We start from the raw sequence: 16,592 nt of genomic DNA, 5'->3' as shown, positions 1-16,592 counted from the left end.
CAAACTCCACTGCCTTGAGGCATGGCTAGTTTGGCCAAGCAAGACAGCAAATACCTGATTTTGTTGATGTTGCTGAGGGTGACAAGCAATTTAAGTATCGATCCCTCGGCTTTTCATACAACTTTACAGGATAATGTAGTAGTGTGTGATGTTTTGATGGGACTGACAGCTGGATTTCAAGCATGTTTTCATCTCTGTGTGTCTCTGTGCATCTATATCCAAATCCATGATGTACGCTCTGTTTTGCGGGGAAATGAGGTTGCTTGGCTCCTCGTTTTTTTCTTGCTTGTGTATTAGACCTTTCCTCTCCTGCCTTCTTGCAGAAAAGCTGCCTTAATCCCCACCTTAATGGCCCCATTACACACCCGTTAGCCTCCCAGGGAGAGCAAACCCAGCCTTTGCCTACTGAATAAACTTTGCCAGCTGGTTTCCCTTCTCCTTCCTGCCAAGCTAGGTTCATCTGGAAAGGGGTGTCAAAGGGAGAGAATCCACAACCCTCCCCAGAAAAGGCTTGTGTGTTCCTTCGCACCTTGTTAGCGGTGCAATTAGCCCTTCCTGAGTGGCCCATTAGCAGGGGGACCTAATCCATGGACCTCATTGTGGGGCCAAGTGATGCTTATAAGTGCAGCCTTGGAGGACAGCCAAATGGAAGCAGAAGCTAGAGGGATAGATATCAGCCATGTTCCATCTCCAGCTTTTGCTTCTCCTGGCATGGATGCCCGCCTTCCCTGGCAGACCCTCGTCTCCTGCCCATCTGGAGGCAGAGGGCTCCGAGGGCACGAGAGCCCAGGCCCTCAAGAGGCTGCTAGAGGTCTTTGGCATCGGGGACCCCCCTCAGTCTCCCCAGCACATCATCCGGCCTCCCCAGTACATGGTGGACCTCTACAACACGGTGGCCGATGACGATGGAGTCACCAAGGACCCGGACATCTTGGAAGGCAACACAGTGCGCAGCTTTCTGGACAAAAGTAAGAGGGGGCATTGGCAAGAGGGGTGCCAGGGTCTCTGGGGCACAAGGCAGGCATTCTTGGCGGGGTTTACAGGAGGGAGGTGATGGGCGGTTGTTGTTAGGGACCCCACCAAGGGCTGGAAACTTTCCCTCCCACAGAACCCCTAAAAGCAGTGCCTTTAGGATGGCTATCTAAAGCCCAGCGTGGGGAACCTTGCACCCTCTGGACGTGATGAACTACAACTCCCATCACCACCATCCCTGGGTCTGTTGGAGCTGATGGAAGCTGCAGCCGAGCAACATCTGGAAAAGCAAAGGTTCCCCCCACAGCTGGCCTAAAATCTGACACCTTTCCTTGTGATGAAGGCATTTGGCCTGTTTTATTTTATTTTATTTTTGCTTTTCAGGTTTATACATTCCATTAATTTTACAACCATTTTATAATTTCCAAACTCAACTCTCTCCCCCCTCTTTCTGCGGTTCCTTAAATTTATTCTTAATATCTTTTCTGCATATCCAAACTAACTTAATTTGCCCACTTATTCAACAACTTTAAATATGTTCTGTGGGTTATTACAATAATCCTGCCAATGTCCTTATCTGTTTACAATTTATCTGTCAATATTCACTAACCCATTTCCATTCTTTTCTAAAAAGTTTGTCTTGATTTCTAATTCTTCCGGCAAGTTTCACCATTTCTGCTTATTCCATAAGTTTTTGTATCTATTCTTTTTTTGCTGAAACTTCTGATTCTTTCCATTTTGGGGTGAGTAACATTCTTGCTGCTGTAGTAGCATACACGAATAATTTTCCATATAGTTTAGGTAGTTCTGTCCCTGTTGGCTTTTGGGGTTTGATCTTCACACAAACCTCTCCTTCAGTTTTTCTGAAGGACTCCAAAGCTTGCACACTGTTTTGTAAAAATTCAGCACAGCTGTGCAGAGATGGTGGTATTCTTATGCACAAAGCAGCACTGTCTTTCCTTCTTACTGTAAATATCTTTATATTTTATCCAGATCAGGAAATGATTCCTTGGAGCCAGGATAGCTCATTTGGTTAGAGTGTGGCGCCGATAAATGGCAAGGTTGCAGGTTTGATCCCTATATGGGAACGCTACATATTCCTGCGTTGCAAGGGACTTGGACCAGATCAGATCTTTCCAAACTTTTCACGTTGAGGACACACTTTTTTAGACGTGCATCATTTTGCAGCACAGTAATTCTGTTTTGCTAGCGAACCAGGGATTCACTTACAATTGCAAACATGCATTTTAACTTGCAGAGTCAGTTGCAGCAAAAATAACAGCCTTCTGGCATGTGTTAGCTTTCCAAAATATTTCACGTTTAGCGCACCTAAACAAATTGGGTTGTATCTACTCAGAGTCAACCTTTTAAAATTAATGGACCCAAGTAATTTGTATCCGTTGATTTCAGCAGGTCAGCTCTGACAGGGCTAATATCAGATGCAACCTATTTTCTCTTATTTTTAGGAGTGGGGGTGAGGTTAACGTCAAAATAAGTGTTGAAACTCACTCTTTTAAATGTCCACTTTCTGCACTCAAGTTATGTCCAGGTGACACAAAAAAATAAACGTAGTTGTGTTGGCCCCATCAAAATTTTTTCCATATTAGGACATTTCTTTACCAGGTCATCCGAAAATGTTACATGATCAGCTTGCAAGCTTTTGAGTCCCACAGAGCTCTTCCTCAGGTGAGGTGAAGAGTTCTGGAGAACCTGAAAGCTTGCACACTGTTCCCGTAACCTTTTTGTCAGCCTAATTTAGGAATATTTATTTATTTATTTATTTATTTATTTATTTTTTACCAACAACCAAAACACAAACAGTGAAACCCCCCAGGCGGCTGATACATTGGGTATACATAATCAATAATAACATATTCAAATCAACCATATGTACAATTCTATATATCTTAACACTCCATAAGGTTTATTTAACTTTTAACATTTTAGTTGCCCCAAATTGTTCAAACCTGCCCCAATAATTCAATATCTTCTCAAACCAATCCTCCTCACTGACCTTAAACCCTTTCATTTTATGTATCTTCTCAGTTAGATATTCTAAGATTATTATAATATTCAGTTTTTTCCTCCATCGGTTCACACCTAGCTCTTCTGCATTTTTCCAATTACCTGCTATAACTTATCTGGCTGCAATAACCATCAAATTTACCCATTTGCATTCCTCTTTTGTTTCTAACTCGGTGCTACTCAGGCTAATAAGAACCATTAATTTAGATATTTCCACCTTCCTACCCACAATTCCCAATATTTCTGTACCAATCTGTTTCCAGAATTCATTAACTAACGGACAATCCCACCAAAAATGTCTAATTTAGGAATTGCCCTAACATAGATATTTTTTTCCTCATGAGCCGCTGCAAACCACCTTTTAACATGGAATGTAGGAGGCGACACATGGCTGTTAGCTGGCCATGAAGGTTTTGGTAGCACCTGGGAAAAAAGGAGATTCTCAACATTCAAGGGCTGGTTTAAACCTACTCAATTTTCCTTGCAGAAATTTGGGCATATGCTGCTGTGTGTGCTTTCTCTGTAGCTCCCCACAAATGGCATTCTCTTTTTTTATATATAAAATTTTTATTGGTTTTTCACAATTTTTATAAACACAAACATTACACAATAACAACAAACAAACAAACAAACACATAAACAAACATGCATAATTTCAAATCCTTATTTCTTAAACCTTACTTCACCGACTTCCCCATACCTCCCCTTTCTGCATCCCAATTTCCAAATTCGTTTCAGCAAATCCTACCCCTTGATTTTATCCAATTTTCCCTTATTCTTTCCCTTTACTTAATCTTTTGCAGCTGTAATCCCCTTTTTTCAAAAACTTCAACATTTTAACATTCATTAATTTTACAATGTTTCTTAAGATAAATTTTAAATTTCTTCCAGTCTTCATCCACCGTCTCTTGCCCCTGATCACGGATTCTGCCGGTCATTTCACACAAGTGGCATTCTCTTTTCTTTTTTAAAAATAAATTTTATTAGTATTTTCCACACAACAACAACACGGAAGATATCAAAAAATAATACACAACACACAAAAATCAACATTTGAAATCTAAAAAAAGCAACAACAACAACAAAAACAAAACAAAAAAACCCAACTCCATATCTTGCAAGTTAATATTATAAACACTAAAACAACAAGACATTGACTTCCACCAATCCCACATCACCTCCTTTATCTCTTATTGTGTCTTCCTGTTTTCCTGTTATCTTTATCATCTCTATCCTAACATCTAGATATAAATCCTTCTTTCATATCCTTTCACTTCGCAAGGTTATTCCAGACTCAGATTTCTGTCCTCGAACCTTGACTTTTGAGGTATTCATTTAGGCACTCCCATTCTTTTTTAACTTCACTTTTTGGTTTTCGTCTTATTATATCTGTCAATTTGGCTAATTCTAAGTATTCTGAAAGCTTACATAACCATTCTCCCCTAGTGGGTAACTGATTCCCTTTCCAATACTCAGCCACCAGGATTCTTGCTGCAGACATTGCATATAAGAAAAAATTAGTTTTGTCTTTTGGAATATCGTCATTTAAAATTCCTAAAAGGAATGCCTCTGGCCTTTTACTATATGGTATTATTAATATACTCTGGGTTCTCTTCAGATCGTATAAATCTTTCGCCTTTTTTCACAAGTGGCATTTTCAAGGCTTAAAGCAGCCTTGGTCCCTGCCTCAAACACACAAAAGCGCTGGTACAGTGAACCCACCAGGCTTTTGTTGTTTTACCTGGGATCGGGACCCTCGATACACTTCCTTTGGGATTGATTGATTGATATTTATTACGGCCATTGGCCCGTCACATGACAGTTTCCCACCAACATATATATACTTAAACCTCCAAATTTAAAACAGCCAAAAACTTACAGAAAACAGACAAGAACCAAAGCAAAATAAGCAAAAGACCAACAACATACATTACAATAAATTTGCAACATAAACATCGCCCTCTGCTCATAAGTTAATAAAAGACATCAATGGTGGTATCACCTAGTTACATCCTAAAACATAGATCATGGTTTAAAAGGGTTATCCGAGCCGCACAGGAGTCCGTTTTTCTTCTTTAGGGATAGGATGCTGATCAAGAATCTGGCAACCGTGAGTGATCTTAGGGGGTCTTCATCATTTAGTAGATATCTCAGTTTGGCTTCATTCGAGTCCTTTGGGAAAATCCATTCCGTCTTGACATTCACTAGGGCTGATTGGAGCAATCCTTCTTCCCGTGCCATCTGCAAAGCGTTAACCTGTGCTTCGGAATGGTTGGGCTTCAGGAGAGCCGAGTTCGAATCTCGACCAAGCCCTCGATGCATTTACCAGCTATCCTTTATTCAGTTTCTCTCTCTCTCTCTCTCTCCCACTGCTTCCCTTTTCTGGTTTTGAGCCCTGAAATGCTGCCTATGAGCTACACTGAGAGAAAGGTGGGTTTCGTGGCTGAGCCAGGATCTGAACCCAGATCATCGCGGCATCAGCAGGTTTGCGGGGTGAGCATAGCAGTTCCTGTTCAGCTAAGCCTCTGGCAGCTGCTATTTTATTTGCCGGAAAGCGCTGCAGAAAAAAAAAAATGACTTTCCCAACATCTCTGTTTACCCCTGCTCTTTTAGCACTGAATCATCATCAACAACAATCTTTATTCCGGTCCAGAGACCCAACAAATTGTTGCAAAGCAATACACAATTCATACAGCCTGCCTCCAGGTTAAACAAGCATTTTGTTCAGAATATAGGGATCATTGGTTCTTGCCACCACCGATAAAAACTTTGCCACTGCTAATGTTCTAGCGTTTGTCCGGTCTTCCAATAGGAACCTGACATAGTGAGCCTCTGATTTTCCCGGGAAAGGTACCAGCAAGTGTAATATCAGTCCAGCCCTGGCTTGCTCATATTTCGCACAGTGCAACAAAATATGTTTTATGGGATCGATGTCTTGAGCACACGAGCAAAGTCTGTCCTGGTAGGGGACTCCTCTCAACACTGCAGAAGGAAAGACGTTTAGTCTGGCTTTGGTGAAAAGCCTTCGATAGTTTGGTACTGTCAGGTTTTTAATGTAAGATGTTAACTTAAAGACATGCCTATATTGTACTCCTACTGCCAGCAGACTGCGTGTGATCGAGATCGCAAGTCACTGTGTAGCACTGAATCTGAACAAATGGAAATTGAATGTGGACGAGCCTTGAGAGCGACAAAAGGACATTTTTAATAACCTTCCCTTCCTCCCTCTCCAGCTCACGGGGACCAGATGCGATTCCTCTTCATCTTGTCCAGCGTGGCAAAGAACGAGAGAGTCCTCACGGCTGAGTTGCACCTCTTCAAGCTGCGGGCGAGGGCAGCCGATGGACCTTTTCCCAGAAGGGAGCACTTCTGCCAGGTAAATGGCCAAAGCCTTCCCCGAGAGCTCCGCTCTTTCCATGCCCAGAGGCACTCTTGACTTCTGAAGACCCAGTTGCCGGGAATCGCACTCCCCATAGAAGCTGGGTCAATAATGGTCAAGTCTTCCTCGTGTGCTGAATCATAGAATCCTAGAGTTGGAAGAGACCACAAGGGCCATCGAGTCCAACCCCCTGCCAAGCAGGAAACACCATCAGAGCACTCCTGACATACGGTTGTCAAGCCTCTGCTTAAAGACCTCCAAAGGAGGAGACTCCACCACACTCCTTGGCAGCAAATTCCACTGTCGAACAGCTCTTACTGTCAGGAAGTTCTTCCTAATGTTTAGGTGGAATCTTCTTTCTTGTAGTTTGGATCCATTGCTCCGTGTCCGCTTCTCCGGAGCAGCAGAAAACAACATTTCTCCCTCCTCTATGTGACATCCTTTTATATCTTTGAACATGGCTATCATATCACCCCTTAACCTCCTCTTCTCCAGGCTAAACATGCCCAGCTCCCTTAGCCGTTCCTCATAAGGCATCGTTTCCAGGCCTTTGACCATTTTGGTTGCCCTCCTCTGGACACGTTCCAGTTTGTCAGTGTCCTTCTTGAATTGTGGTGCCCAGAACTGGACACAGTACTCCAGGTGAGGTCTGACCAGAGCAGAACATTAGAAGCTTCCAAGTATCTAGTAAAAAACAACCCCCAAACCCTTCAAAATGTGCCCTCGTCAATTTTTGGCAGGGATCTTGGACAATATTCATGATTTTTCACAGTACCTTTGTGCTTGCTTAAAAGTTGTTTCATACATTTTCCCTCCTGGTCTCGTTTTCTGTTAATAGCTGAAGTTACACGGCAGTGGAGCATAAACAGGAAACTTGTTTTGTTCTGCTGATTTACTGTATCAGCACTTCCCATGTTTAAATTTGGTCCTCTACGGTACCGCTGATATTCTTATTTGGTGTTTCGTTTTGGTTGAAGGACTTTTCTGGCAGAATTCAACATAGTACACACTTAGCCCTTGAAATTAAAGGTCAGGATGTCTGCTCTTTTAATAATCAACGCCTGTCAAGTGAGCAGACGCATTAATTGAAAAACATGACGAAAGCAAAAAAAAAAATTAAATTTCTTTTAGGCTGATTGGTCTGGCAGCCTAAGAGAAGTGGGGCTTAGGGTATCTATGGTCCGAAAAGTTTTGCAGAAAAATGTTCCAGACGTGTTTATTGATTATGATAAGGAGAAGAAGGCAGTCCATTCTCCCCTCTAAAATAAAATAAAATAAAATAGCCTTCCTTGTGCGCAACATATCACGGAATCATAGTTGGAAGGGACCACACGGGTCATCTAGTCTGACCCCGCTAAAATGCAGAAATCTTTTGCCCAATGTGGGGCTCATGGCCCTGTGACAGAGCCTCATGCTCTACTGAATGAACTATCGCCCACAGCCCTCCACTGCTTGCTTGTCTCCCCCCCAAAAAAATCTGGTTTGAGTCTGGAAGCTTCCAACTCGAAGCAGTTGTTCCCTTACCTTTCCCGCCCGGACCTGGCCACAGTGACCCATGCGACGGTCACCTCCAGACTTGACTACTGTAATTCGCTCTACGCGGGGCTGCCCTTGAAGCTGTCCCAGAAACTCCAGCGGGTGCAGAATGCCGCGGCGAGGCTCCTTACGGGATTGCATTCACCCAGTGCGTTACCAACTGCACTGGCTCCCGGTGGAGTACAGGGTCAGGTTTAAGGTGCTGGTTTTGACCTTTAAAGCCCTATGTGGCCCAGGACCCTTGTACCTACGGGACCGCCTCTCCTGGTATGCCCCGCGGAGGACCTTAAGGTCCACAAATGACAACATTTTGGAGGTTGCAAGGTGGTTAGATTGGTCTCAACTAGGGCCAGGGCCTTTTCAGTACTGGCCCCGACTTGGTGGAACGCTCTTGTCACAAGAGACTGGGGCCCAGTAGGACTTGACATCTTTCCACAGGGCCTGCAAGACACAGCTGTTCCGCCTGGCCTTTGGTTTGGACTCAGTCTGACCCTTCTGTTTCCCTCCCCTTACGGTTTTTATCTATGGGCTACTTTTAAAATGAGGCTGCATTTTAACCTGTATTTTACTGTGATTTTATTGGTGTTAGCTGCCCTGAGCCCGGCTCTGGCCGGGGAGGGCGGGGTATAAATAAATTTTATTATTATTATTAAACAACTGTTGACATCCGAATCCTCTTTCCAAGCCCTGGGGGCTGCCGCCGCTGCCCCACAGAGCTTTGAAAGAAGTTGCAAATTATGTTTCCAGAGAGCATGTGCAGAGTGCTTCCCCCCCCTGCAGCACCTCGGGGTGGGATTTCACGTGAATTGCTTAAACAGGCTCGATTCGAAGGGACATTTACAAACTGGAGCACTCTGGGGCTGGTGTGAGCAAGACCTGATTTCTTTGGCTTACCTTACTCTCTCTCTCCATCCTTTCAGGTGAGCATTTATCAGGTCCTTGACAAAGACAGCATGGATACCCCTGAAGGAAAGAAGCTACTGTCTGCTAAACTCCTTGCCGTGCAGGGAACCGGCTGGGAGGTCTTCGCCATCACGCAAGCAGTGAGTTTGTTTTGATGCCTTTTTTAGAGTCTGCTCTACGTTGACCACAGAGGTTTCCTTTTTAAAAAAAATCATAATAATTTTTATTGATTTGAACATGTAAATTATAAAATGTACCACACAACTTTATCACTTATACAGTCTTTTTAGACTTCCATCAGCACCTCTGAAAATCCACCGTTGTAATCACTTCTTCTGCATTTCTCAATTTTATATTACTTTTAAATCTCTTAACGAATCATCCCCCCTTTATCCATTTTTGTAATAATTCCAATAATACTCCTCACAAAACTTTTTGCAAACCTACAAACATCGTCTGATCTTCACAAATACTTTTCAAATAGTCCGTAAATTTACTCCAGAAATTCTGGTCCCGCCGGTTTCGAATCTTTCCTATCTAATTCTGCATAGTCCATTAACTTCAATCGTCGGTAATTCTTCTTGCTTCCATTTTTGGGCTAGTAATATTCTTGCTGCTGTTGTTGCATATAAAAAAAGCTTACATTCCTTTCTATTTATATCACTCCCCACAATGCCCAGTAAAAATGCTTCTGGTTTCTTTATAAATGTATATTTCAACGTTGCAGGTCCGCTCCTGGATGGACAAGGAGAGCAGTAACCAGGGGTTGTTGGTCACAGTGCGGTCCCTCAATGGGCACCCCCTGGACGATGGAGCCGTGCAGTTCGCGTCGGGCAGAGATCACCACGAGAGCAAACGGCCCATGCTGGTTCTGTTCACCGACGACGGGCGTCGGGGAGCCCTGTTGCCCACCAACCCCTTCTTAGGTGAGTAAAGAAAGATATGTTTTTGTCTATCGGTGTGGCAGGATCAAGGACATTGCTGTAATGAAAGGGGACATCAAAGACTGTCGCATCCGTAGTGAACTTGGAATAATGCACACACCCATTTTTTTATTCATTTTATAACACAAATAAACAACACAAACAGAAAAACCAACAATACAAACAAATTCTTGTCTTGTCCTCCCCCCCCAAAACATTCGTAGGTGGGCTTCCCCCAATCCCCCAATCTGATTTTCATTTTACCTCTTCTTTAGCAGTTACATATATCATAATTTCCACCCATATTTTTTTTATCACACTTTTAACCATAAAAAATCTTCACATTTTATTACTTACAGATAATACTGTTTAAAAATACACTACCTCCTACTTCTAACCCTACAGCCTATATCCACTTCCAAAGCTATTCTAAGATTTAAATATTAACATATTTTTTCCCAAATATTCCTTAAATTTCTTCCAATCTTCTTCCACCGTCTCTTCTCTCTGGTCTCGGAGTCTCCCGGTCAGTTCAGCAAGTTCCATATAGTCCAAGGAAGAAGGCACTTTCGTCGCCTACTTTCCATCGTACGCTCATGTCCTCCCCACTCCTTGGCACTTGAAATATCCATTTTTAGGATCCACCTTATTGCTGTGACTGTAATTCTTCAGCAGACCACCCAAGAATGGCTCTGATGGCCAAGAAGGCAGTTTTCTGCATGAAGGGAGGGGAAAGTGGGGTTCATCTAACTGGGAAGGTAGATCATTCAGAACAGCCTTTCTCAACCTGTGGGTCCCCAGATGTGGTTGGACTACAACTCCCATCATCCCTAGCTAGCAAGGCCAGAGCTCAGGGATGATGGGAGTTGTGGTCCAACCACATCTGGGGACCCACAGGTTGAGAACTGCCGATCTAGAAGGAAAAGTCTGGTCCTAAATCTCTGCTGCGAGAAGAAAAGCCTCAGAAGTAAACCCTAGGCCTTCACAAATCCAGAGTAGAGTCCCTAAGACAGTTGTACAGTGGTACCTCAGGTTAAGTACTTAATTCGTTCCAGAGGTCCGTTCTTAACCTGAGTCTGTTCTTAACCTGAACCACTATTTGTGGGTTAGCAGAGTCTGTAACCTGAAGCGTATGTAACCCGAGGTACCACTGTACAGCTCCTTCCAGCAATTTCTGCAGCCAAACGGGTGCCAAAACTCTTGTGCCCCAGGGAGGTCATTTCAATGTTTCACCTTCGTAGGTGCACTCCATTGTCTCTCAAGACAACACTTTAAATTTTATTTTGCAACGTGGCACTTTTAAATGACTGCGGGAGGGCGGCATCTAAACGTTATAAGCGAACGTTAATCTACTCAACTGGCCGTTCACGCTACTCACAGCTGTCCATGGAGGCGCAGGTCAGTTCTGTGTCCAGGCCAGCTGTCTACCAGCTCCATCTGGTACGCAGGATGAGTCCCTCCCTGCCCGCAGACTGTCTCGCCAAAGTGGTGCATGCTCTGGTTATCTCCCGCTTGGACTACTGCAATGCGCTCTATGTGGGGCTACCCTTGAAGGTGACCCGGAAACTGCAATTAATCCAGAATGCGGCAGCTAGACTGGTGACCGAGAGCGGCTGCCAAGACCATATAACTGGTCCTGCAAGACCTACATTGGCTCCCAGCACGTTTCTGAGTACAATTCAAAGCGTTGGTGCTGACCTTTAAAGCTTTAAACAGCCTTGGCCTGTGTACCTGAAGGAGTGTCCCCACCCCCATCGTTCTGCCCGGACACTGAGGTCCAGGTCTGAGGGCCTTCTGGCGGTTCCCTCAATGCAAGAAGTGAGATTGCAGGGAACCAGGCACAGGGCCTTCTCAGTGGTGGCGCCCGCCCTGTGGAACGCCCTCCTGTCAGATGTCAAGGAAATAAACAACTCTCTGACTTTTAGAAGACATCTGAAGGCAGCTCTGTTTGGGGAAGTTTTTGATGTTTGGTGTTCTATTGTGGTTTTAATATTCTGTTGGGAGCCGCCCAGATGGGCGAGGTATGAATAAGAAATTATTATTATTATTATTATTATTATTATTATTATTATTATTATTACTACTCTGATCTCGTTCTCTCCTGCTTAGAATTGTCCCATCAGAACGCGGCCCTTCCTGGACACCTGGCAGGCCCCAAATCCAACGGCACACGGACCCCTCGCTCAGTGGACCACCAGTTCCCTTGCCAGAGGCTCCCGCTCTCCGTGGACTTTGAGGAAATCGGGTGGTCCGGCTGGATCATCTCTCCCCGGGGGTACAACGCCTACCATTGCAAAGGTTCCTGCCCCTTCCCGCTGGGGGAGAACATGAGGCCCACGAACCACGCTACCGTCCTCTCCATCATCAATGCCCTGAAGCTCAGCCAGGAAGTCAGCGGCCCCTGCTGCGTGCCGGACAAGCTGTTCTCCATCAACCTGCTATATTTCGACGATGACGAAAACGTGGTGCTTAAGCAGTACGATGACATGGTGGCAGGGAGCTGTGGCTGCCACTGAGCCACACGCCTCTGTCGTGTGGGAATGTTCAGGGAGGCAGGAGAGGATATGTTGTTTATTAATATCCTTCTTAACTTGGGCTAGCAGAGTTTTTGGGTTGTTGTTGTTGTTTAGTCGTGTCCGCCTCTTCGTGACCCCATGGACCAGAGCACGCCAGGCACTCCTGTCTTCCACTGCCTCCCGCAGTTTGGTCAGACTCATGTTTGCAGCTTCGAGAACACTGTCCCACCATCTCATCCTCTGTCGTCCCCTTCTCCTTGTGCCCTCCATCTTTCCCAGCATCAGGGTCTTTTCCAGGGAGTCTTCTCTTCTCATGAGGGGGCCAAAGTCTTGGAGCCTCAGCTTCAGGATCTGTCCTTCCAGTGAGCACTCAGGGCTGATTTCCTTAAGAATGGAAAGGTTTGTTCTTCTTGCAGTCCATGGGACTCTCCAGAGTCTCCTCCAGCACCAGAATTCAAAAGCATCCATTCTTTGGCGATCAGCCTTCTTTATGGTCCAGCCCTCACTTCCATACATCACTACTGGGAAAACCAGAGCTTTTACTATACGGACCTTTGTTGGCAAGGTGATGTCTCTGCTTTTTAAGATGCTGTCTAGGTTTGTCACTGCTTTTCTCCCAAGAAGCAGGCGTCTTTTAATTTCGTGGCTGCTCTCACCATCTGCAGTGATCATGGAGCCCAAGAAAGTAAAATCTCTCACTGCCTCCATTTCTTCCCCATCTATTTGCCAGGAGGTGATGGGCCCAGTGGCCATGATCTTCGTTTTTTTCGATGCTGAGCTTCAGACCATATTTTGCACTCTAGCAGAGTTTTACATTCCCCTTTTAAATGCACAGTGGATAGCTGGTTGGAGGCTTGTTTAAGCCTCTCAATACAGTCATACCTCGGGTTACAGACGCTTCAGGTTGCGTTTTTTCAGGTTACGGACCGCCGAAGCCCGGAAGTACCGGAACGGGTTACTTCCAGGTTTTGGCGGCCGTGCATGTGCAGAAGTGCTAAATTGTGCTTTGTGCATACGCAGAAGCGCCAAATCACAACCCACGCGTGCAGGCGCGGGTTGCGAACGCTGCGGGTTGCGAACATGCATCCCGCATGGATCACGGTCACAACCCGAGCACCCACTATATTAGATACCTGGTAAGCTCCCTTATATCCCTCTTAAAAGAATAAACGCGCCACAATGTTGTGTAAAGTATATGAAAGAAGTTTACTCGCATCATCAGTTCACAGTTGGATCCCTGAAGGCAGACTTAGTTACAAATACGTACGTGTGGATCTACCCCATATGGGGGTTTAATCCTGGCAGTTCACACGAGGAAAGGAAGATGGAAAAGGAAGAATCAAAGAGAGGGGGTGTGCCTTGCCATTTTGTTACCTGGGCAGGTAAGGCCATGCCCACCTCTAGTCACATGCAAAGGAAGTATGTCCCAGCCAGGAGGGAACAGGAAGTTCTCGACTGGCTGGACCTAACATTCCCCTGCATGGCCACTCTAGGAAAACAAGGAATGTTGTACTTGACTGCTACTTATGTATCACATCCCTCATGTTGCTCAGCATGGGCCGTGTCTCACCATTGGTGGCCCCCATATTAGAAACGCCAGCCAGCGCCTGTTCTCTAAGCCTGTTTTGGCCCCGTCGCCAACCCCTGCATGCAACCTCCATTCTCCTGGGGTTGTAGGGAAAGCCAGCGTTCTGGAATTGAGTGTTGCGTATTCATAAACCTGCCATTGAATGGAATTTCCTTTTTGGGGAGAGGTGAGGGAAGGCGAGGAAGGAGTGGGTGTGTGTAAAGCAAAAAGAAGTTAGTTGGAAAACATGGTCTCAGGCCAAAGGATCTTCTCAATACAGAATGTACTATACTGTAAATATCCAAAGTGTTAATATATATATATGTTTGTGTGTGTGTGTGTATATGTACAGATGATGTTTTTTTCAGCTACGTCAGACTCAAAAGAGTAGACTAGCTGAAGCCAATGGAATTAAGCGAGTCACACCCAGATGGGTCTGGGTCTAGAATCATAGAGCTGGAAGGGGTTCCTGTGGTCATCTAGTCTGACCCCGACACGCAGGAATCTCTGCTAAAGAATCCTTGACAGATGGCCACCCAACCTCTGCTTGTTGACAACCCACGGAGGAGAGCCCATCGTTTTCTGAGGGCCTACTCTGAGTAGGATTTAGTTGGATACAAATACTGGATGCTCCCTGTACAGAGACACTTGTAAATATTTGTAAAATATTTTGTTATGGCTTTCATTATTATTTTGGCGTGTGCTGTGTTTCATGTGGTACTGTTTTCCTATTAAAGACCAAACTAGACTTCTTCTCTAAATAGTATTCTTGTCTTAAGTGGGGGTTGAGACAGGCGAGAAGGTGATTCACCAAGATTTGTGAAACTGCAAAGGAAAATTAAGATCTAAATCCAAACTGAGGGGTAAGGTAAAGGGACCCCTGACCATTAGGTCCAGTCGTGGCCAACTCTGGGGTTGTGGCGCTCAACTCGCTTTATTGGCCGAGGGAGCCGGCGTACAGCTTCCGGGTCATGTGGCCAGCATGACTAAGCCGCTTCTGGCGAACCAGAGCAACGCATGGAAATGCCGTTTACCTTCCTGCCAGAGTGGTACCTATTGATCTACTTGCACTTTGACGGGCTTTCAAACTGCTAGGTTGGCAGGAGCAGGGACCGAGCAACGGGAGCTCACCGCATCGTGGGGATTCGAACCGCCAACCTTCCGATCGGCAAGTCTTTAACCCACAGCACCACCTGCGTCCCTAAACTGAGGGGTAGTGTATTGGCATTTCAACAGCTGGTGTCCCGTGACTGATTTATGGTCTGCCCGGCACTTTTGGTGAGCCCTATTTGCTCACCTAAATAAATTCAAACAGTGCAACAAACCAAAAAATACTGGAAACAGAATTGTAAAGTTGGGTGGGGTCACCACAGGTCATCTAGTCCAGCCCCCTGCAATACAGGAACCACAGCTCAAGAAACCCTGACCGCCACCTTCTGAGAATGGTCAGAAAGTTCTCTAGAATCTCCTTTCTTGCAATTTGAACCCATTGGTTTGGGTCTGGCCCTCTGCGGCACCGGAGAACAAGCTTGCCCCATCTTTCACGCGAAAGCCCTTTAGATATTAGATGCTCTTTAGATATTAGAAGAGGGACGCAGGTGGCATTGTGGGTTAAACCACAGAGCCTAGGACTTGCCGATCAGAAGGTTGGCGGTTCGAATCCCCGCAAAGGGGTGAGCTCCCGTTGTTCGGTCCCAGCTCCTGCCCACCTAGCAGTTCGAAAGCACGTCAAAGTGCAAGTAGATAAATAGGTACCACTCCGGCGGGAAGGTAAACGGCGTTTCCGTGTGCTGCTCTGGTTGCCAGAAGCCTTTTAGTCCTGCTGGCCACATGACCAGCTGTACGCCAGCTCCCTCAGCCAATAAAGCAAGATGAGCGTCACAACCCCAGAGTCTGTCACGACTGGACCTAATGGTCAGGGCTCCCTTTACCTTTACCTTACACAACAATACAAGCTTAATTTAGAAGAAATCTTTACAGCAGGAGCAGCAACAGAAAAAAGTTTTAAAAGGGGGGGGGGAGGGAAAGGAGGAAAAAGGAACAATTTTAAGAGAGACAGAAAAGATCCTGGAATTGAACCCAGAGGGTGTGACTCCCCCTGATTCTTCTCCTTCACCTGGGAATTAGTAGATCCTGGCAACCTCATTGTGGTCAGGCTCTACGGCTCAGAAACCCTGACCTGTCGAGACATTTAATCCTAGATTAGCATGCTCGCTCCAGCTTGCTCCCTCTTTCAGCCGATGCAGACTTTAGCTTGCCGCTGCGAAAGTTCCAAAATGTTGATATTATCGAGACCAATCACTTTCCACAGGTTTTCTAGTCTGTTTCAGTGGCTCTCTGGGATGCAGAAGGGCACCAGAATTTCTTGATGGCTTGCATTTAGCGGCGATTCTAAGGTCGCACTGTGCGTATCTGGAAAAGTGCCATTTCAAGAACTAACAATGTGCCTATTAAGCGACTAGGTGAAATGGGGTCAGAGGTGAGTCTCGGGGCTGGACGACCCCTGCAAGAGCACATTACCAAAGGGGTGAAATGCCACCATTTACATTTTAACTCCAGGGTTTCCCAAACTTGAGTCCCCAGCTTTTTGTGTGTGTACTACAATTCCCATCATGGGTGGCGCTGTGGGTTAAACCACAGAGCCTAGGACTTGCCGATCAGAAGGTTGGTGGTTCGAATCCATGCGATGGAGTGAGCTCCCGTTGCTCGCTTTATTGCCGAGGGAGCCGGCGTTCAGCTTCTGGGTCATGTGGCCAGCATGACTAAGCCGC

The 16,592-nt window shown here is 45.5% G+C and overlaps 1 protein-coding gene across 1 annotated transcript; it reads left to right on the top strand.

Annotated features, from left to right (window-relative positions):
- Window positions 1-715: 715 nt before the first annotated feature.
- LOC309523136 (bone morphogenetic protein 4-like) lies at window positions 716-13,296 on the top strand (the record flags this gene model as incomplete). The annotated part of the gene is made up of 5 exons (XM_082206897.1): window positions 716-968; window positions 6,231-6,373; window positions 8,833-8,955; window positions 9,543-9,741; window positions 11,890-13,296. 5 exons carry the CDS (start codon window positions 716-718, stop codon window positions 12,252-12,254), a joined length of 1,083 nt encoding a protein of 360 aa, XP_082063023.1. The 3' UTR covers window positions 12,255-13,296.
- Between the last annotated feature and the right edge of the window lie 3,296 nt (window positions 13,297-16,592).

This window comes from Podarcis vaucheri (assembly GCF_965113315.1).
Source record: "Podarcis vaucheri genome assembly, chromosome: 18".
NCBI classification, from domain to species: Eukaryota; Metazoa; Chordata; class Lepidosauria; order Squamata; family Lacertidae; genus Podarcis; species Podarcis vaucheri.
This window is presented reverse-complemented; position numbering and strand designations above follow the sequence as displayed.